Source organism: Ursus arctos, unplaced genomic scaffold (genome assembly GCF_023065955.2).
Source record: "Ursus arctos isolate Adak ecotype North America unplaced genomic scaffold, UrsArc2.0 scaffold_6, whole genome shotgun sequence".
NCBI classification, from domain to species: Eukaryota; Metazoa; Chordata; class Mammalia; order Carnivora; family Ursidae; genus Ursus; species Ursus arctos.
The window spans coordinates 53241520-53264529 of record NW_026623078.1 but is presented as its reverse complement, the minus strand read 5'-3'; the positions used below and the strand labels follow the sequence as shown (position 1 = coordinate 53264529).

The following is a 23010-nucleotide window of genomic DNA, read 5'->3' as shown; positions in this document are numbered from 1 at the left end:
TGCCAGCTCTCACAACCACATCTGCTCTGTTCATTTCTTCAGGTTAGCATGTTACCATGTCATAGGAAACAAGAGCATCCTCCAGTTTGCCTGAGTAAGGGTCAAGGGGGTATGTTCTTGATATTCTCTCATCGTTAACAATAGTGTCCAAATTCTGCAAGGAAAATTTAATGCCCAGTAAAACAAGAAGTATTTGTACCTACTTCAGTGCTTATAAGATGATTTTGCAAACTTTTTATTCTAACCACTTCATCGGTCCACTAGTTTTATGAGGAATTGCTATGTCCCAATAATATTATTGATAAGGGACCTGAGGCTCAGACAAGTTACTTGCCCAAGGCCAGGCAACCAGTAAAAGAGGCAGGTGTTATGGCTTTAAATCCCATCATCTTTCACTGAGTGCACCCAAATTTCTGTTCCTACTGCTGGTGGTATTCAAGAAGATTTTTCACAGGATATGATCCCCTAGACCTCAATTCTCTCCCTAACACACTCCATCGACAGGTATCAATGTAGAGCTTCATGTGTCCTCCCCCAGAGCTTGCTGGCAATTGTGTTTAAGCATCACTTCATGGAGGGAGGGAAAGAGGGGTGACCTGCTGGGGCCTGGCCAGAGTGGCAATAATGTTTGAAAACATCAGAGCTGCAAGGGCAATTGATACTTATTTTCTAATCATATCTGGGAAATACAGCTCCAAAAATATTGCTTGAAGTAAAAAGTAATGTAACTTTAAAGTATTAGGTAAAGCAATAGGACAGGTGGAACTCAGAACGGCATAACCTGGCAGTGGTTACATACGGCAAGTTTGGAAACCCTAAACCACATCTCTACTGTCTAAAATGTTAAGAGCTGTCCAGGTCAGAGCTTCCCAAGGAGTCCTTCTCAGAACTCAGATTGTAAAGTGGTACCAAATAAAGATACACTTACTTCAATTTGTTTAAATTTCAGTTGATAAGGCAGCACCTGCCTCTAATTCCCCACATCTGTTGGTTTGGGTCTCTAGCTTTAGAGCCCCAAATCTCAGAGGACTCCCACCATCCTTCGTGCGGCTCTCCACAAGCGAGTCCAACCCACTGAAGGCAACATGCAGATACAGTCAATCTTTACATTTCCGAGAAAACAGATGAGTAAAAATCTCTTCCAAGCGTATCTCCTGTGTCACAATTGTCCTTATCTCCAGGGACACGGCTTCAACAATGGGACACAGAGTTTGACACAGAGGATTTTTCCCTTCCAGATTTTTTCTCTGCGTTTGCCTTTTTCCTGGCTAGTCCCTGCTCATCCCCTGGGGCAGTCCTTTCTCCGTGTGCTCATAGCTCGCTCTATCTGGCGCACGACGTCTTAACATTTAATTGAGCCCCTTTCAGGTGAGAGCAGGGCTCTTTACATTTGTATGGTCCATGTGGCACGCAGTTGTTTGTACTCAATGAATGAATGAATAAACGACAGTCAGAACTAGTTGAATCGTGAAACCTGGTTTCATGGAATCAGCATAGGCTGGTAGCTAGAAACCGTCATTTACAGAGCACACATCCTCCCTATGCTTCAGGAATCTCATGTCATTTAATGCTCTGAATCCTATTGGGAAGGTTTTTTTCCCCCCTTCCCTCCACAAATATTTATCGAGTGTATCCTAAGTGTGAGACATCATGCTAGGTGCTGGAGATCAAACCATGAAAAACACACATGACATCAGCCTCATGGAGCATAGCGGGATAAACACGTAATAAGCAAAGAAAATGTAATTGCCCCTATTTTGAAGGTGACTTGCAGAGAGGGCTTACTTCTTACTGACTCCTTGCTTAAAGTAGTACAGATAAAGCCAGAATGCTCTCCCAGTTCTGCTTGATACCAAAGTTCATGCTTTCTCTAGAATCTCTCGATTAAGACATCACTGCGGCTCTGATGGGTGCAGAGTCTCAGGTCCTAGGGGTGACGGGTCCCAAACCACCTCAAAGGGCTGTGCGGCCTGAGGTGAGATTCAACTGCAGGCGCTGCTCAGGCTCAAGGGGAGAGAAGCCCGTGGAGGCCAAAGTCAGACACCGCGGCATCCCCCCGGCAGCTGACAGGCAGCCCTGCTGCAATCAGTGTGGGATTTGGTGGGCAGGGCTGATGGGAATTTAGCAAAGCTAATTCCATCTCATTCTCTATGAGGGAAGCATAGCTTCAGGATCTCGCCAGCTGCTACCACGGTAGAGCTCAGAGTTTGCCAGCTCCCATGTGTCCTGCCTGGATCTGGAGAAAGCCAAAGGAGGCTGCTGTCCTCAGCCTTTCCTGAGGTCAGGGGAAGCCAAAGTGACTCGGTGGGAGGTGGGGAGGGGCACACGGTGCCAAGTCCCCTTTCTGGCTAGACAACTGTGACCTGGCCACTCCGTTGGCCTCCTGTTCCCCATCTAGCCCTTAAGTTCCTGCAGGTGGTTTCTACCCACTCTGAAGATGGTGGAGATGTTCTGCCAGAGTTTCCGATTTCCTGACTTCCTCATGATGGAGCCCTTGAGCCACTGGTTTCTCAGCTCAGAGGCGGCTCCTTCACTGTGGGAGCTAAAGAGGGAGATTAAAGAAGAATGATTCTATTTCCAGATGAGCTTGGGCTGCTGGCCTGGAGGGAGGCCTCTGCACACACTGAAGAAATTCCTGCTCAGCACAAACGCCCTTGGGGAATTTCACCCCTGGCTGGCCGTCCCGAAAGGAAAGTCTAGGTGACACTACCATAGGGAAGCCCTGCGTTTTGGTACCAGGTAAAAAAGGAAAGCTGCTTTCCACAGATGGGTGCTGAGCACGTCTGAAGCAACTGACAAAGCTACATATTTTCATGAAGCATCAGGAGCCCTGGACTAGTCACAGAACCACCCGTGATTTTGTTATTTGCTTATCCATCAGTTTTGGGGAGGGGTGGTGGAGAGGGGAGGGGTGGAAATGGCAGAAAGATAACACTTAAGCTCTGGCCCATTCTGGGAAGATCTAAGCGTGGAGGGGAAGGTACCAGCTCTTGTCTGTTGTACCAGAATGGATCATGCCACTTCCTTTGGCCCTGGATTGCTGGAGCTCCTGTCCACCTCAGTCTGAGGAGGGAGATGCGGATATCTATGGTCAGGGCAGGATATTTTCACAATTGGGGTGTGGGGAGCAGGTTTCTTGAGAGCTAGGGGATCATTAAATGATACTCCATCCTATGAATACTAAATCTATCTTGACTTAGTTAACTCACTTGCAACCCACGGGAAGTACCTTGTAATGTGGGACCTTGCTATGGTGAGGTGCAGAAGAGCACAGGCTCTAGGGCCAGACTACTGGGGTTCAAATCCTGGCTCTACCATTTCCTGGCTAGATGACATTGGCAAGTTAAATGTGTAACTGGGAAGAACAGTAGTGTGGACTTCTGCTGTTGTATAAACAGGCAGAACACTTAAAATAGCACCCAGTGCATAGTAAGCACTCCATAATTGAAGCTATTATCTCAAAGTTTCTGTTTAGCATTAAAATTCCAGTGGTATGCCTGGAACATTTCCATTAGCTCAGAGTGACCTTAAAGTCAATAGCTCCTCGAAGGCTGAGCTATTGGCTTCTTGCTATGTCTCCTTTAACAATTTTGTCATTGTATAGGTTTCAGTTCTCTCTTACAGATTGGTTATTTCAATTTTAAGCATAAATTTATAAATGGTCTTAGTATCTAGCATGTTAGTTGGCTAGGAAATAGATTTTTGTGTTTCCTTAACAAATACAATGGTTTTGCCCTCCCAAAACATTAGCAGTAAGTGAAATTCAGTTCACCTTAATTACCTGTACAGGTTTAACATCCTTTGTTGTTGTTTTCATTAGCCTTATCACAAGCCCTAAGAATGAATAATTCCTATTTGGTTCTGTAAGTAGCAAAGTCAAACAGCTTTAGTGCCGCCATGTATCACTGCTCTAAGACTGCTCAGTCCCAGTAGATCTTGTCCTGTTGTTCCCTCACTAGACTGAGAGCTTGAGGGTAGAGAGTCTATGCTCCTCTGCTTTAAAAGCCCCTCCTTGCCTCGGGTGGGATTCTGACTGGTTATCATTGGCACTAGGGAGCTTCCCTTGAGCCTTAAACCCCACCACTGGGACTTAGGCGTAGCTGGGTCATGACTCACTCATAGGGTGGCTCAACTGAAGTTTCTTAGCATGGGGTTTCCTGGGAGAGAATCAGCCCTGGGGCCAGGAGGGGACAGATCTGATGGGTTTGACCCAAGTGACAGGTTGGGCAGCGATTCTGAATGTAGCACAGAAGCCACTACGCAAATCCTACCAGGTAGAACAAGGAGGAAGGTAGACCTTGAAAGAGTGGTTTCACACAGCCTTGCCCATGTTGGGATAGGACCCACACAAAGGATCACACAAAGGGAGAGGTCCATTCCCCTTTCCAGGCCGATTTGTAATTGGCTTTGGTGCCTCAAAGAGCATTGTGAAGTAGGGTTGCTTGGTTGCTCCAACTTCTTGCTCTTATAAACATAGGTGGTGAACTTCCATATATGTATTTATACATATGCATGTATATAAACACCTTTATACAAATCCATGATTTTCTCTAGGCTAAATTGGGTCAGAGGAAAGTAGGTTTCTGAAGTTGCCTCATTTTTCTTTTAAAGATTTATTTATTTGAGAGAGAACACAAGTGGCAGGAGGGCCAGAGGGAGAGAATCTTCAAGCAGACACCACTGAGCGTGGAGCCCGCAGGACACGGGTCTCGATCTCATGACCCATGAGATCATGACGATCATGACCTGAGCCAAAACCAAGAGTCAGACACTCAGCCCACTGAGCCACCCAGGTGCCCCCCTCACTTTTTTTTTAAACTTGTATGGAAGTGAAATATGCATATACAGCCAGGCCTGTCTTTTTTTAAATAGTACAGATGTTCACATACAATTTTTTCTTTTCTTTTCTTTTAACTTAAACTGTGAATACATTCTAAAAGTTTTTCTTTGAACTTAGGTGAAAAATTTTTGTTTTATTTTTATTTCCGGCCACATTTCTATTTATGGCTATGGTAGATACACTTAGCTGTCTACTCCAAAGCCATTCCCAGCCCTTGCCCACTTCTAATAATACAAGTAGGGAAAGCTCCATACTTGCTTTCCCAGATTCCCTTATAGCTAGAAGTGGCTAAGTGGCCCAGTCTGGCTAATGAAACATAAAGTAAAGCCTGTTGGGTTAGGGGGAAATAGTTTTTCCACTCTGCTAAGAGTCAGGCTTATGAAACGAAAATCTCTGCCAGGAATACTCCTTTTGTGTCCTGCCTTCAAACTGTTGTGTGAGGATATAATCCTTGCTAGAGTGGCAGCCACCTTGTGATCATGAGGCAACATGCATGAGGAAGAACAAAAAAGCTAAGATATTGATGATAGAAAAGGTAAAAGGCAAAAGATGCCTGGGTGTTGAAGACAGCGTCACATAGACCAACTGTGGTAACTCCTACCTCCCATTTTCTGTTCTGTGAGACAATATGTACCAAGATTCCCTAAGCCATCTTACTCATGGCTTCTATTATTTATAACAAAAACGTCTTATTTGAAACAACCTCCCTCTTTTAAAACAATTCAAAATGAGAGCATTATCCCTTCCCTCTCCTCCTGCCTTCCTCACTCACAGGGTGGCTTAAATACTCCCGCTCTGATTACATCCTGTACAAAAACGTTTAAGAATGTAAGACACCCAGATCCATTTCTCAGCAATCCTGGCATCCTTCACAAACGTTCCTGCCCACCCAGCCCTGGTTCAGCCTGGCTTTTCCGCGTTTTGGCAGAGGACACAAGGTAGCCGTGAGCAGTCAGCCAGCTTCCCTGGGGCCTCTCCCTGCAGTCGCACCCCTACGCCTCTGTGGCCACGAGGTCAGAGAAGAAGGTGTCTGAGGCACTCAGTTCTGTCCTGGGGCTGCCCTGCCTGCTCCTCAGCTTAGGACTGTACCCTCTTCCTGAGCGGGGGGTACAGTGAGTGGGATCTCTGTGTTAGTGCCTTTTAACCAAGATCAAGTTAGAAAGGCTTAATGTTCAAACCAGAACCTTTGTCCTGAAAATAGTACATGAGGTGCTTGTGCCTGGAATACAAAGGGCTCAGCGATTCCTTCAGACTTAGACAGCTGGGCTGGGTTTCCCTTCTGCAGGTAGGTTTGGACTGAGCAGAGTGTTTGATTGCATTACTCCTGAGTGGCTGGTTTCCTGTGGTGACTTAGCTAATATTCAAATTTCCAGCAACGGGAATAAATGACAGGGCTTATTTCCAGCCTATAGCCCGCATTTTCACCAACAGCAAGGGGGAATGTGGAAGTGTGTGCTCATGCCAAGCTGGGGTGGGAGGGGCAGGCAGGCAGGAAGGCCCCCTGCCTGGTTCAGGGCTCCATAGCCAAGCAGAGAGTGGGAGGAGGGGCAGAAGGTCCAGTGGAGGTAGTGCAGGAGCAGTTGGCAGAGACCACGGCTCCCGGGGTGGGCTGCAGTGAAAACAGTCCTGCCTCAGGAGTCCCAGAGAGCTGTTAAGTGGAGAGATGTAATACGTGACCCAGACAGGAAAACGGGATAGGAAACGTTTCGGCTCTACCATTTATTAGCCATGTGACCTTGGGTGAGTGGCTTATACCCCCTCTGAACCTCAGTTTTTCTATCTGCAAAATGGGAATGCATATTGATCCAAGGTTGAAAGGAGTTGCAGTGTAGGGCATGCACTTCACTGCAGAGAATTAAGAGGAACTCAGATCTGAGCTGAGGGCGGAAAGGGCGGAGCACTGGGAGAGAGGGGAGGGGGTCAGGTCCCGGTGTGGCTGAGCTGGTCCTGGTGGGGTTTAACTGTTAAATGGTTTAAAGTGATCACCAACTCTCATGTGGTCAGGCCAGGCCCCCCTTAAAGCTGCGTTATTCTCGAATGCTACCTGATCATCTGGTGTAGGCTTGCTCTGGGGAGAAGGGGCTAAAGTCCAGAAAAGTCAAGAACCTCGCCTAAGCTTCCATAGCTGTTGCAAGGTAGAGCAGTCGCTGCAACTAGACCTAGGTCTTCACTTTTAACTTTCAATCTGGCTTGGAAACTTGGCTTTTAAAACTGTCAGCCTCAGGTCAGCCATAGGCAAAATTAGATAAAATGAAAAATTGACAGGCTGTCTTCACTCTTCATGCCCTTTTACTCCTCCTCACCCTCCAAATTTTCTCAGCTATGAATTTTCCCACAGCCAACCTCACATTCAACAGAAAGCTTTCCTCCAAGCTCAGGAACAAGACAAGGATGCCCACTGTAACCATTGCTATTCAGCGTAGTACTGAACATTCTAGCCAGAATAATTAGGCAAGAAGAAGAAATAAAAGGCATCAAAATTGGAAAGGAAGAGGTAAAGCCATCTCTTTTGCAGATGACAATTTTACATAAAGATCTGAATTTTACTTGTTCAGAGTAAAGTGTAAATGACTGATAGCCTCTTTGAGTATTATTTTCTCCCCAGAGGTATTTAATTTCAAATCACCGTGGTAAATTCTGCGTATGAAATTTATTGCATCAATCAGCTGATATAAACTTAAAAGAAAATATTCTTAACTTTTCCATGGCCACTGAAATCCCAGTATCCACAGACGAACTTGCCCCCCCCCCCGCCCCCGGCACACATTGCCTCTTATCAGGCATCTTCCTTCTTCTCAGGCCAGCTTCCACCCATCCACCCCTTTTCACCTGTTTGAGGGAAGGATGGGCTCTATCAGTGGTTCTTAAAGTGGTACCCACAGCAGCAGCAGCAGCACCTGGGAACTTGTGAGAATGCAGATTCTCAGGCCCTGCCCCAGGTTTACAGAGTCAGAAGCCCTGGGTTGGGGCCCATAGATTAGAGTTTTCATCACCCCCCTGGGTGATTCTGACACAAATATAAATGTCTTAGGACCACTGGACTATAGAATGGAGTGAAACTGGTAATTTATTCCTGTCAGAGGATGTTGGGATATTAGCCAAATAACAGTAGGGAAGTTAAAGGCAATACACTCGGACGTGTTGCACATAGAATATGCCAGAGCTGGCTAAGTGTGGGAGTTCAGCAAGAGCTGCCTGCTGGGCTGTTGCCCTGTCTCCTGCCCAGCTCCGAGTGCTCCCTAGGCTCTGCCTGGCTCTCTCACCAGCCTGCCTTCCTCTTCCTCCTCCCGCCTCGCCACACACTCTGGCTCTTTCCCAAGCCAAAGCAGATCCCAACCCTCTCAATGTGGTGACACCGTTTTCTAGATAGCCCCCTCCTCTTTATCCCCTCCCATACCACCGCAAATTTGGTCCTGAGGCTCTGAAAGCTTGGAGGCTCAGCTTCTTGAACATTTAGTTCTCTCTCACCAGCTCACAGAAACAATTGCACCAGAGTCTCCATCACTGGGGATGGTTCCCTGTATCTTCCCTGTTATTGCGCAGCTCTACACATAGTCTTTATCCCAACCCTCAGAGCAAAGCAACGGCGCCTCGCTTATCTGCCTAATTCATTTGTTCAAGGACCCTTTCACTACTGATCTCATTCGAATCAACATGCAACTATATGGGGGGCGGCAGACGCCCTGGGATGAAAAGTTCCTGTTTTAAAAGGCCAACTCTTCACTTGGCAGCCAGATGGCACTTTTGTCACCTTGGAGCCTCGAAGCAGCATGACCACTTTCCAAGGTTATTCCTGCTGCCAGTGGCACCTTGTGTGAGGAGAGGCACGTGGAGAGTGAACCCTGGCAGTCATGGTGTGCTGATTCTTTCCAACCTTCAGTCTCATTGTGGAAGTGAAAATGTCCCCAACTTTTGGCGCTATGTGCAAGCCCGGTGGCCTGTTACTGTAAGGCAGTGTTTGTCAAAGCTTGTGCCTCGGTGCACTATCTTCAGAAGCACGTGAAGGTCCTTGCTGGCGGATTCTTGAGCCCCAGATCCACATGATTTTCTGCATGCTTAAAGAGAATCTGAAAGTGTGTCTTGTGCTCTCTAAGTGGACTTGTTTCCAGGCCACGATTTGCCCCAGAAGAAGCCTAAATCTGTGCAGCGTGAGTCATGCTATATCCAGGCTTGACCGTTATTGCAAATGCCCCCATTTTGTGAATGGCTCCTTCTTGGTTCAGAGATCAAGGCTGACTCAGTGGTGGGCACGAATAAAGCCCACTTTCATCAGTCTCCCAAATTCCCAGTCCTTACCCTCACCTGTTTCCATGAAATTCCCCCAGACCGTGGGAGTTTGAGAAGCTGGCAAAGTTGCCTCAGGAGGCTCCCGTTCCAGTCTCCACAGGGATCTGCCACACCTCCACCCTGCCTCCGACTCCCCCTGCCACGTCCTGCATTCACCGAGACACTTTCCGTCGTGCCCCGGGAGAGTAGTACTGGGTGTGCCTAGTGTCTCACAAATTCCCTTGTGAAAACAGTTCCTCCAGAGTTTGGGTAGGCCTGCACAAATGAGCGTGCACACACACACACACACACATACACACACATGTACGCACACACGGGCTCCTTAGGTCCACCAATGTGCAAATAAACACCCTGAACAGCCCATGAAGTTCTTCAAGGAGCCAGACCTTGGATTCCAGTCTGGACTGAACGAGGGCATCCTGGTAGTTAAATACATGCCGGGACGCCAAGTTCATTAGAGCCCTTCAGAGCAGGAAGATGAAGACTTTGACTTTACGTTTTCTAGTCCGTCGTCCAGTGCATAGACTCCAATGGCCGGATAGCTCTCCTTCCCTTATATACATCCTCCTTACAATTCAAAACAGTTGCTAATTTCGCTTTGCAAACTCAGTTACATCCCAGACAGTTGGCCATAGGGTTTGGAGCGTGAAGGGCATCCTTGGAGCCCTCTGTGTGCTGACATTTGGACTCCCCACTCCACACACACACAGAGAAGAGACACTTCTTGGAGATGGTTCTTTGGTTAGCAGGAGAGTCTGAGTGGGACTTCTCAAAATGTTAAATAAAATTGTAAAAAATGTAATTATAAGAAATTCACTTTCATCTCAAGCCAAATGCCTTGGGGTTTGTGTCTGTCACTCACAGGGTGTTTTTTAACTTGATGTGTTAACACTTGGTTCATTAGCCCGGGGGCAATCACTGACTAGATGGAGAGAACCACATCATCACAGACAGGACCAGAAGGCGGCCTGCCTCTCGCGAGCTGCTGTCTGAGGGCGTCCCAAGCTGACCTTCAGCTTGGCTGCCCAGCATGCCTGCAGGCATCTGGACAGCATTTCTTACCCAGTGAACTCTGCTGTTGTCTTTCCTATTAAATCTAAAAGGAGAATTATGGTTTTCCCTGACAGCTTAGTCTTAAGGCTTTTGTTACTAGTAGAAGGGGAAGATGACTTAAAAGGGCTGTAACTGGGGCTTAATTTCAAAAGACCACAATACAATGGCTGTCAGATATGAAAATACATGCGAGACCAATCCCCAGATGCAGAACGTACACAAGAAATTGTGCAGAACTATTCCATAGCGCTTGGGCCCTTCGGCCAGATTAAGGATATGAATAGGGGTTGAAGTGGAACAAAGAGAGGATGTGGGTGGATTTCTTTGGAGAGAAATGTTGCCCTGTCGTGAGTCCCACATTCTCCAGGGAGGGATGAGGGCTACTTCCATTTCAGGTCTAGTGAGGGAGCTTCTGTAGGATCCCTCGGAGAGCTTGACGTATGTTCCCTGCAGTTGAGAACCATGGTGGGCGGCGGGGGGCGGGGATCTGTACTCACAGCTGAGAGAACTCTGGTGTTGTGGCAGCAAAACTGAGGTGGTTGTGCTGGGCTGGACTTGCAGGAATTCCCATGGACCAGAGAGAAAGAGCTGGCTGGGATCTGTCTGAATCCTAACCAAGAGCAAAGGAAGGGCACTCTTTTTTTTTTTTTTAATTTTAATAATGATTTTTTATTATATTATGTTAGTCACCATACAGTACATCCCCGGTTTTCGATGTAAGGCTCGATGATTCATCAGTTGCGTATAACACCCAGTGCACCATGCAATATGTGCCCTCCTTACTACCCATCACCGGTCTACCCCATTCCCCCACCCCCCTCCCCTCTGTAGCCCTCAGTTTGTTTCTCATAGTCCATAGTCTCTCATGTTTCATTCCCCCTTCTGATTACCCCCCCTTTCTTTATCCCTTTCTTCAAGGAAGGGCACTCTTGACAGTGAACGTATGTGTGGGGCGGACCTCCAGGAGAGCGGAAGCTAAAAGTGATTGAAAGCTGCCAGAGAGTAGAAAGCTGGCATCGTTCACATCATGAGATTGCAACTGGAGTGGCCCATGGGGGACTCCTCCCCAAATCTTCAGAAAAGCCCACAAAAAGAAAGAGCCAGCTTTAAACTTCTGCCGGACTAGGAGGTACAAATCTAGCTGAACGAGGTACCAGTTTCGGGAAGAAATTTTCTGTCCCTTACCATACTTCCTTCCCCCTGTTCTGACGTAGGCAAACCGGAGCAAGGGGAGAGGTAGAGAGGAAGACGGAAGTGCCCCCACCAAACAGCTTCTTTGTGAAAATCAGGAGAAAGTCTGTGGACATGAGTGGTGACACTCTTCCCCCACCCCCTCCCCTCCGGCAACCCTCAGTGTGTTTCCTATAGTTACAAGTCTCTTATGGTTTGTCTCCCTCTCTATTTTTGTCTTATTTTATTTTTCCTTCCCTTTACCTATGTTCATCTGTTTTGTTTCTTAGATTCCATATATGAGTGAAATCATATGGTATTTGTCTTTCTCTGACTGACTTATTTCACTTAGTATAATACTCTCTAGTTCCATCCACATCATTGCAAAGGGCAAGATTTCGTTCTTTCTGATGGCTGAGTAATAGTCCCTTGTGTACGTACACCACATCTTGTTTATCCAGTCATCTGTCGATGGACATCTGGGCTCTGTCCATAGTTTGGCTATTGTAGACATTGCTGCTATAAACATCAGGATGAATGTGTCTCTTCAAATCAGTATTTTTGTATCCTTTGGGTAAATAACAAGTAGTGCAATTGCTGGGTCATAGGGTAGCTCTATTTTTAACTTTTTGAGGAACCTCTATACTATTTTCCAGAGTGTCCGCACCAGCTTGCATTCCCACCAACAGTGTAAGAAGGTTCCCTTTTCTCCACATCCTCGCCAACATCCATTCTTTCCTGAGTTAATTTTAGCCATTCTGACCAGTGTGAGGTGGCATCTCATTGTGGTTTTGATTTGTATCTCCCTGATGATGAGTGATGTTGAGCATTTTTTCACACTGCGTTCTTAGGCAGCCATCTGGCCTTGCCTTTTCTTGGTCTCTGGGATTTTCCATGTTGAGCTTGCTTTTGCTTACATTTTCTTCCACGTTTTGCCCTCTGCATGGCCTCTGAAGACTTTTTCTTAGGTACCTGTTCATGAAAGCTGAATCTTCAGATTTCAGAACTCTGAAACAGTGTTTCCCAAACTTTTATGCATTATGGCACACTGAAAAAATGACATTTTATTATGCACTGTGACAAACTGGCAAGACTTGGCCCCAGTGGAGGCTTCAGGATATGAGGGCTCCAGGCAATGGAAGATTGAGGGGTCAGTGTCTTGGGGTACACTTGCAGGGATGCTCTGCTCTAGGAGACTTGCCTTGTTACCTGACAATGAAGTTAACATCTGCGCTGGTTTCCTAGTTCCTTCTGGTGCTGCTTACCTCTCTGACCACAATGGGCTATGCTGTGTCACTCAGCTCAACCTGGCCTCACACTACTTTTACCTTTCTTACTCTGAGCGGGGTTTCATATCCGCACTGTAGACATCACCTGGGAACTTATTAGACATGCAGAATCCCAGACTTACTGACCTACTGACTAGAAATCTGCATTCTTATTCCCACCCATCTGGTCATAGTCCTACAGTTTATCCGGGTTACTTTTCCACATCAGTCTGTTGGTATGTTGATCTCTGAAAACAGTAGCACAAGTTCTCTCTTTGAGAAAGAAAAAGAGGAATCAGAAATACGAGTCTTCCTTTAAGAAGGAAATCACTTTCCTTTTAAGATTTTATTCATTTATTCATGAGAAACAGAGAGAGAGAGGCAGAGGGAGAAGCAGGCTCTCCATGGAGCAGGGAGCCTGACGCAGAACTCGATCCCAGGACTCTGGGATCACGACCTGAGCCGAAGGCAGATGCTTAACCGACAGAGCCACCCTGGTGCCCAAAGAAATCAGGTTTAATAGGGAAACTCTGAAGGAAACATTTGAAACTTTTATTCCAGCACTGCCTGTAAATTTCTTTCTTTTCTATTTGCTGATAAGAAAAGTCAGAGGATTTGGTATATTTTTGAACTTCAGGAGCTAAATATTTATTCATTGATTATGGATTAATTATAGAATGAATAATTAATGGAGACAAGGTCTCGAACTTTAGTCCTGTAGGTGGTGAAGTTCTTTGTTATCCACTGTAAAGTAGCATGGTAAGGACTTGCTTGATATCAAATTATTTTATTATAAGAACCTATTTTTACACATCTACTATGTAAATTTTCATACATATTTTGTGCCCCTTGAGGGGTGTTTGTGCCTCTCAAGGACCATGTTTTAGGTAATTATGAGAAGTCACAAAATGTGATTAGAGAAATAATGGTTCATAAACTATATATATTAGTCAATTCAGATATAAGTGACCTGAAATTAAACCTTCAAGAGTTTAAATTCTGTTAGTGCCAAAAGCTAAGTTTCTTGTTCTAACACTCACCATGTTTTAATTTCTGGTATGTAAAACACTAGTTCTCTGTTTCCCTTTGTATAGTGGTTAAAATAAAACCAAAACACAAGAGCAAGCTTTGTTTATTCTTTACTTCTACACTCTCAACACACTGATCCTATCATTTTTGGCAGGAAAAAATACCTTTGGGACACAGCATTGTTAAGAAGACTGACCCTCCTGTCACCTAACAGAAACTTAACTTATTATATTTTACTGTTTCCCTTTATAAACTTCTCCTCTGGCTGTTCACAACCAGTGTTTAGGAGCCAAATTCTGCTATGACTGATAGAAATTATGTTTATGGCTAAAGAAATACCTTATTTCATTTAAAAATATTCTATGAATAATCCCATCCTCCTTGTGTTGGGTTACTTGTACTATTCTGTTGAGGGAGTTCTGTAGCTATGCCAGGGCAATTTTGACCTGCTCCCTCTGATTTGGTCGTTCCACTGCCCTCACGCATTTCACACAGCGTGCTTCAGCCACATCGACCTTGCATTTCATAAATGGTGCCATTTAAGTTGTTTCACATTTTTCAATGCCATAAATAATTTTGTGCTGAATTTCTTCATCTATGCAATAGCTAACATTTATTACCAGTGTCTGCGTGGGGAATAGACTCTAAAATGGCATTCCTAATCCCCAGCTCCTCGTATTCACAGCTTTGGGTAATTTCCTCACCTTGGGTATGAACAGGACTTGACTTAATTCTAATTGGTAGAATATGACAAAGTTGATAGGATGTGATGATCTTACATTATATAAGGCTCAGTTTCTCTAGCAGACTCATTCTAGGGATTTTCTCCCTTGCTAGATTTGAGGAAGTGGCCATGTTAGAAGGCCCATGTGGCAAGGAGTTGAGGGCAGCTGCTAGGAGATGAGGATGGCTTTCATTCAAGAGCCAATAACAGGGGCGCCTGGATGGCTCAGTTGTTAAGTGTCTGCCTTTGGCTCAGGGCGTGATCCTGGAGTTCTGGGATTGAGCCCCATGTCAGGCTCCTCCGCTGGGAGCCTGGTTCTTCCTCTCCCACTCCCCCTGCTGAGTTCCCTCTCTCGTTGGCTGTCTCTCTCTCTCTGTCAAATAAATAAATAAAATCTTAAAAAAAAAAAAAAAGAGCCAATAACAGACCCTTCTCCCATCAAGTCTTCAGATGAGAATCCAGCTCCAGCTGACACCTTGATTGCAGCTTTGCAGAGGACCTAGCAAGCTGTATGCAGACTCGCACCCCACACAAACTATGAGAGAAGAAATAAATACTGTTGGGGCGCCTGGGTGGCTCAATCAGTTAAGCGTCTGCCTTCAGGTCAGGTCATCATCCCGGGGTCCTGGGATGGAACCCCGCATCAGGCTCCCTGCTCAGTGGGGAGCCTGCTTCTCCCTATGACTCTGCCCCTACCTCCCAATTTGTGTTCTCACACACTCTGCTCTCTCTGTCTCTCTCTCTCAAATAAATAAGTAAATAATCTTAAACAAAGAAATATATATTGTTATAAACTACAGACTTTGTGGTAATTTGTTTTGCAGCAATAGAAAATGAATATGCTCTGTAATAAATATTTTACAGTTATTATCTCAATTGACTTTCATGACAGGCTTAAGAGGTTGATAATATTATTATTCTAGTGTTTATAGATGAGGAGAATGAGGTCCAGGAAACGTGAGAAACTTGTCCAGTCACACGGCAGGTAATGGTAAGGATTTGAAGGCAGGCTTCCAACTCTAGAGCCCATCGTCTAAGATTCCTACATTCCTACAGTCTAGAGACACAGTACTAACCTTTCAAGAAGTTTGTATCAGTTTATAGATTTACCAACAGTGGGTAAGGGTACATATTTCTCAATATTCTTTTCAGTATTGGTTATTTGTTTTAAAAATGATAAATTTGTGAGTTTTTTGTTTTGTTTTGTTTTTTACTCTGTCCTGGGATTTTTATTTTCTAGCTCTATTCTCTTTTTCTCGAGCCATTTATAGATAGCATTCTCTTTGGATAGTATGGGAGGAGACGTGAGCTAGTAAGGAAAGCATCCCCAATTTTTGTCTTTTCAAGTTAGAAAATAAAAAAACTTTTTTGGATAGAATATTAATTTTATTTTTATTTTTTTTATAATAATATTTTTTATTATATTATGTTAGTCACCATACAGTACATCCCTGGTTTTTTATGTAAAGTTTCATGATTCATTAGTTGCGTATAACACCCAGTGCACCATGCAATACGTGCCCTCCTTACTACCCATCACCAGCCTCTCCCATTCCCCCACCCCTCTCCCCTCTGAAGCCCTCAGTTTGTTTCTCAGAGTCCATAGTCTCTCATGCTTCATTCCCCCTTCTGATTACCCCCCTTTCTTTATCCCTTTCTTCTCCTACCGATCTTCCTAGAAAATTAATTTTAGATTAAATTAAACTCATGGTGAAATGGCCAAACAGAGAACCGACATAGAATGGCATTTGGAAGCCTAACATGCCTGCTCATTTATGGACTGTATTCCAATCATACAGCCCATGGCTATCAAAGCACCTAAGAAAAATTCATTCCTATCTCAGGAAGGGAAATATTCAGACCTCTATGAATTCTAGTTAGTCACTTATTAATGTATATCTTCTTTGTGCTTGGGTAAATGATCTCTGGAGCTCTATAATTAATTTTTTCTATTGTGCCTTACCAAAAAATGCCATCCCACAAATTGTGCTTCACCCAGTAACAGTCTGAATATGCAGAGAAAATAGCTTGGTAGCAATTAGGTTTAGAAGGCAACAGTTTTTGATAGATTTAATTTTCTCTTTTCTCTTGAAATAACCCTACAAAGTTATGAAGTTTGCAAATTTACCCAAGGAGGAAGTACAAAATGACTGATTTCTGTAGTAATTTTCCAAGACATTATTATTAGAGAGCAGATGTTTTCTCTTTCTGAATGAAGACAAAGAAATCATTTCAGTTCATGAAATCACAAACTTCAGATACGTCTCAATGAGAATGGAAATCGTTCAATTATGTAGGCACTCATTTTTGTGGTGCTGTGATTGATGCTAAATTTAATGGGAAAAACAATTAGGATGTAAAACCCAGACTTTAAAAACCATTTAAAACAAAGCATTAAATCATTAATCAGTTAATTAATGAGATACATTGCAGTGTTTTTGAAATCAGAAATCTAGAACATGTAATTACACTATGAACATATTTGCGGAAACAAACATTACCTCCCCGACCTGTGGAATGTTTTGTGATTGAGGTACCATTGTACCTCCCTAGTTGTATAGATTGGCTTATCATGATATAGAAGCTGATGAAGCTGATGATTATGATGACTAATGATAGCTACGCCTGAGTAAGGTCTTGTCATGTGTTGGGAGTATTACATGTATCTCATTTAATCTTCATCATAACCATATGAATAAGTCAGATTATTATCCCCATTTTACAGATGAAGAATCCAAGGCTCGGAGATGTTATATTGCTCAAGGTCACATGGCTGGTGCAAGAAAGAGACAGGATTCAGATTCAGGTATGCTCAACCTCAAAGATCACTAGCTTTGCTAAACCAGGTTATGCAACTCCACAAAGTTGTGTTAGTTTTGGATTAACTCAGAGGGCTGAATCTCACATCTTGATTCCAGAGACGCAGCCAAGAGAGGATCACAGACAAAGGTCTTTTTATTTTCTTCTTTCTTATCAGGATCACCTTTTAGACATTTCTCTGACATCTGAAGATACAGAGATATCTATAACCCTACCAAAATGCCTGTGACTTGAATATACCCTGTTTTTATCCCAAGTATATTTGGATTATTAGATACCGGGGGTGAGTTGCCATGACTCAAATGGTCCTCTTACTTGGAAAGGTGATAAGCCTGGCTGTTTACTCCAGAACTCCACACCTCTTAACAGTGAGAAGTATGGTCACTTTCTCACAGCAGACACCCACCATGGGAACTGTCCATGGTGGTTCCTTGCAGAACTCCCAAGTCATATTAGGACTTTCTAGCATTAGACATGGTGCTGAATTTCTAGTGAGGCCTTCACTCTCTCCTCCTTCTTTCCCTCCCTCTCTTTTCTTCCCTCCCATCATATATTTATGAATTAGATATATATCTATCTAACTTGTCCTCCTACATTATGGATTTTGAGGTTCTAACTTTCTGATGATTAGAAATAGCAATATGTTTAAACAAGTTTAAAACAATAAAATAACGATCTTTTATGAGAAAGATCATAGGAAGTCTATAATACATTCAAAATATATGGCACCTTTAGGTATATAGAAATGCAAAGAGCGCTATAGTTACAGATCCACTTTGACTGGATTTCTGAGTATATGGACCATCTTTAAGGGGAAAAATAAACCACCTCACTGTGGTAGACTATATTACTGTTTACCTGTAATTTTGGTACTCCTTTCTATGGTGTCTCTGTCTATGGGAAGATTATCCATCACTGCCCTATTGTACTCAGAAGTGGCCATGTGACTTGCTTTGGCCAATCTAATGTAGGGCGCTTCTGAGTTGAAGCTGTAAGTCAGTATGTGTGGTCCACAACGCCACAATAAGACTTCTCCATTACCTTGAGTCCCAAAGTGAAATTAACTGGATCAGAGCAGCAGCTGACCCTAACTTGATAAGTAGAATAAGGGAGAGACAAATCTTTGTTGTTGTAAGCCACTGAGGTGTTTAGAGACACTTATTGCCACAGTATAACCTAGTCTATCATGACTGGTACCTTTATCAACTCTCATTTGCCACTGCAAAACCCTCTAGGGAAGAAATAGTCACAAAATAACTTTCTAGTAGTGATAAACAGTACACTTTGAATTTAATACAATAAAAACCATGTGGATTACAAAATTCTCAACTTTCTTTTCTCTCTGCTGGCTTGAAGCAAGACTTCTTTTCCATGCTGGGATATTCCTGATAGTGCTTCACACTAGTTTCTGTGCTGCCTATATTAGTTTACCTAGGCCACCATTACAAGATACCATAGATTGAGTGGCTTGAACAACATTCATTGGTGCCTAACATGCCAAAAAAACCATGGGTGGCTGTTAAAATTCCAGTCACTATGCATAATATTTCTTGAAAAAAAAAGTTTCCTAATTTCAAAACAGAAACCTAATTGCACCTAGTACTAACCTAAAATTAAAGTAATTCCTTGTTTTCTTTTTCATTGTGTTTACTTTGTTAGAATGAATGGAAATTTTAGATCTTATATTGGGTTCCCTTGGAAACAGATCCTGAGACAGAGAGTTATATGCAGAAGGCGAGGGAAGTGCTCTTGGGACATACGCTTGTAAGGACACAAAGAAGGCAGGGTTGGTCAGAGTGAGAAACTAATGAGAAACATGGTTGCAGCTGAGGCTTCAGCTCATCCCAAAGGGATCTGGTCTTCATTATCCTGAATCAACCAGTCATAGCTGTGGGCTGCCCTCTGGAAAGGGTCATAGCTCTGGGCAAGTTGTAGCCTGTGGCTGAGGACAGTGTTCAGTGAGGGACACAGCCGTAAGTTGTCAGCAGCTGATATTAGCAGCTAGGGGAATATAGTGCGCTTCCCAAGAGGAGATCTGGGTGGAGTACCACAGAATCCATCGCAGCCCGCCCTTGTGCCATTAGTATTGACTTGCTACTTATAGTAACTTTACCCCACCTTGGAGCAGCTTACACAGGATTCTGGTTGATCTTGTGTTCTGGGGAGTGAGGGTAAGTGGGGTTATTTCTATGTCATCCCTTAGTCTCTTCAACCCATGCAATCTACACAATGGCCATTCATTTGGAATGGCACCCAATCCCTTCAGTTTATCATCTCTGAATTGGCACCTCAGTTACGTCCTTAAGAGACTGTTCTGTTGCTATCCGGCTGATGGCTTCTAATGGTGTGCAATCTAATAGGACCAATGGATGCCATGGTCATGTTGCCATTACTCCACTTGTTTCCTGGAGTGGGAGTCTCTCATTCTAAGACAATGTTATATGGCATTCCATGTAGGTGAATGAAACACTCTGCAAACCTTCGTTTGGTAGTTTTGGACCAAGGCCCTGTAGGAAGGAAAAGCAAACTTATGTCCAAAATATGTATTGATCTCAGTCAAGATAAATTGCTGCCTCTTAAAGGGTGAAAATAGTTGATCTCTGTGAGGGATGGTATCATGCCAGGGGGCTTAGCTTTGTTGCTGGCATGTTAGACATTTAGCAGTGGCAGTAGCTAGATCCGCTTTGATGAATGGAAGTCCATGCTGTTGGGCATAACCTTCGTCCCTACCACCATGTCTATCATCCATGAGCCCATGATGCCAGTAGTGGGATGGGTGATATTAGAGGCTGGATGATGACAACTGGCCAGTCATCCTGTCTACTTGGTTGTTTACTACTTCTACCATTATGGATGATCTCTGGCAGGTGTTAGCATGTGATACATTGATATTTCTTGCCAACTGTCATAAGTCCAAATGTCTCTTTCTCAGATCTTTTTGACCCTGGTATTCCAATCTTCTTTTTCCAGTTCCCTGACCAACCAGCCAAGCTATTGCCACTCCCCATGAGTCTGTATATGTTCTTATGTCGTTTCACTTCATTTTTCCACACACGGTGGGTGACTAGATACACCATTTGGAATGCTGCCCAATGGAGGACTTCCTTACCTTTCAGAGTTATTACTAACTGATGTTGTGAATTAGCAACAGGCTCACACCAAGCTGTGAGTCTGCTAGGTCTGTCATAACAAAGTACTACAAAGTGGGTGGCTTGAACAACAGAATTTATTTTTTACAGTTTTGGAGGCCAGAAGTCTCAGACCAGCGTGCCAGCATAATTAAGCTCTGGTGAAGGCTCTCTTTCTGGATTGGAGACAGCCACCTTCTTGCTGTGTCCTCACATGGTAGAGACAGAGAGAGAGCAAGCTCTCTAAGGTCTCTTCTTCTATGGGCACTAATCCCATCATGGGGATCCTGATTCATGATCTCATCTAAATCTAATTATCTCCCAAAGGCCTCATTTTTAAATACCATCAAATTGGAGGTTAGAGCTTCAACATATGAATTTTGGTGAGGCACAATGCAGTCCACAGCACAAGGCAACCCATCCATGAACCAGGACCAACCTATTTTTTTCCTCTTTCATCTGATCATAAGACTCCCTTCTTCCCTGATATAACTATAAATATGAGTTAAAGTAGAGGGATTCGGGGCCTTCTGCATCTGTTGCTTACTTGTACCCTCTGGCCCTGCTTGTGCCTGATCCTGGATATACCACTTCTATCTTAGGATGGATTGCTCACCTTTGACAGAGCCTATCCTGTCATGGGCAACTGCATGGTCACTGATGTTCCGTCCTCCATTTCTTCTAAGGCCTAGTAGCATGCAAGTAGCTGCTTTTGAATTGTATATAGTGCATATATTACCCATAATGATTACAAATGACTTTTTAAATGTAATCAAATGATTTAAAAAGCTGGATTCCTATTACCTCCGTGATAAAATCTTTACTAACTCCTCACAGAGAATCGAAGGCCCCCTAGGACCTGGTTCCTGCCAACTTTTTGTCCTCATCACTCTTGCCCCATGCAGACATACACTCTATATTCCAGAAATTGCTACGTAATCTACACATGTATCAGACAGAGTCCTGGCAGGAGACAGATGATACACACAAAAGAGGTAACTGAGGAGTTTATTGGACTATTTACAAAGGTGTGGACAGGGTTAAGGGAAACGAGAATGGAAGGTCATTACCACCTCTAGACCTAAAGAGGAAAGTGAGGAAGATGTCCCCTGGATCTACAGTGAGGTGGGTCAGCCTGGGGAGCTGGAGCTGTGGCCTCCCTGCTCCTCAGAGTGGGAGCCGGGGTGGGGAGAGGGGAGGACGCATATCTGAACTTTGTCTCCCACTTCCCTCCATTCTCTACCTGGTGTATCTCATTGGCTGAAACCAATTAGAAGCCAGAAGTCAAGGGAGCTCCAGAGATGCATTTCACAGAGGCCAGCTCCAGGGCACAGGGCAGAGTGGACAGGGATGGAGAGTGGCTCTGGAGAGGCAAACAGAAAATGGAGCATATACACTATGCTTCATGCTTGTGTGTGTGTTTTTCCCTCTGCCCAAAAGGCTCATTTGACCCTGATCCCCTCTCCTTGCTGCCTTGCTCATGTGAAAAACTCAATCCTCAGCCATCAATACTCATGCCCAACCTTTCAATTCAGAGAGCGTCCCATGCATATTCTCAGTTACAGCATAAAGCACATTGCAAAGCAATTGTCTATTTACCTGTCTGTCTCCCTGACTACGATGGGAGCTCACCCATGCTAAGAGCTGGGCCTTTTGTATCTTTCTATTCTTAGAGCCCAGCACTGTGCCTGGAACTTAGTGGGTGCTCAATAGCTATCTGTTGTTGAGCATCTTTGTTTTCCTGAAAGTGGAAGCTCCTTTTTGTAAACTTCAAAACGTTAGTTACTTAAGAGGAACAGTATTCCCTTGATTTCCATGTCATAGCAAAGTTGTAAAAGCTCTTTCTTGATTAAGGAACAAAGCCACTTACCCTGCATCCCATCACTAGTGATGTCTGAGAAGTAAGTAGAACCCACGTTGTCTATCTCTTGATCTGTGGCTCATTGCTCTTGTCACTAGACGTCCCCAAATGAAAGTGAGAGCATTAGATGGCTCTGTGGAGACAGCTCATACAATTTTACCAGGCGGCAGTCTCAGAGGGAACATTTGGAAGGAGTGAGGTTTTAAATGCCTACTTGAAGAAAATGAACCATTTTGATAATCTCCTACTTTCAGAACTTTGCTGGGTCAGTAAGAGCTGAAGTCCAAGAAAGGAGATATCCAGTTACAAAAACTAGGTGTTTTTCTTTTCTTTTCTAAAATGAAAACATACTTTTGTTGACTGGATTGTCATCAGGTGTTGGAGGTCAGGCGCAAGTCTCCTTAACATATGTCTCTGTCAGCCTTAGACAGATGTGTCAAAGGAATGGCACATTATACAAGCCGACCAGATGAGGTCGATCCAGCAACATCTGGAGTGGTTCCTGAGATGCTGGCTTTGGTTAACTGCATAGTAGGAGAGTAGTGGCCACCGCTGGTTCGATGCCAACATCCATTCCCAGCTTTGTGGTTTGGGTGTGATTGACTTTAAACCCCAGGTCTACAGGAGGGCCCTGACTGGCTGATCACATTCTCTTGGCCACAGTGATCTGTCCAGGAATGAGCCAATGATGTGCAAAGGTACAATCACCAGGAATCCTGGGAGACTCTTGACTCTCTTCTTGCTGGACATGAAGGAGAGAGGGTGTAGTTGCTGGTACTGCTGCTGTCATCCGTGACCACATGGGTCAGATGTTGGAACTAAGGCCAAGG

General features: G+C 44.2%; 1 protein-coding gene across 1 annotated transcript in view; it reads left to right on the top strand.

Moving 5' to 3' along the window:
- The window catches only part of RRM2B (ribonucleotide reductase regulatory TP53 inducible subunit M2B), a 64845-nt gene extending 47410 nt beyond the window's left edge, over positions 1-17435 (top strand). Inside the window, exon 9 of the mRNA XM_057308110.1 lies at positions 17097-17435. Within this exon, the coding sequence (XP_057164093.1) occupies positions 17097-17420 (324 nt within the window). The 3' untranslated portion in view covers positions 17421-17435. The remainder of the gene's footprint in view (positions 1-17096) is intronic.
- The last annotated feature ends 5575 nt before the right edge of the window (positions 17436-23010 follow it).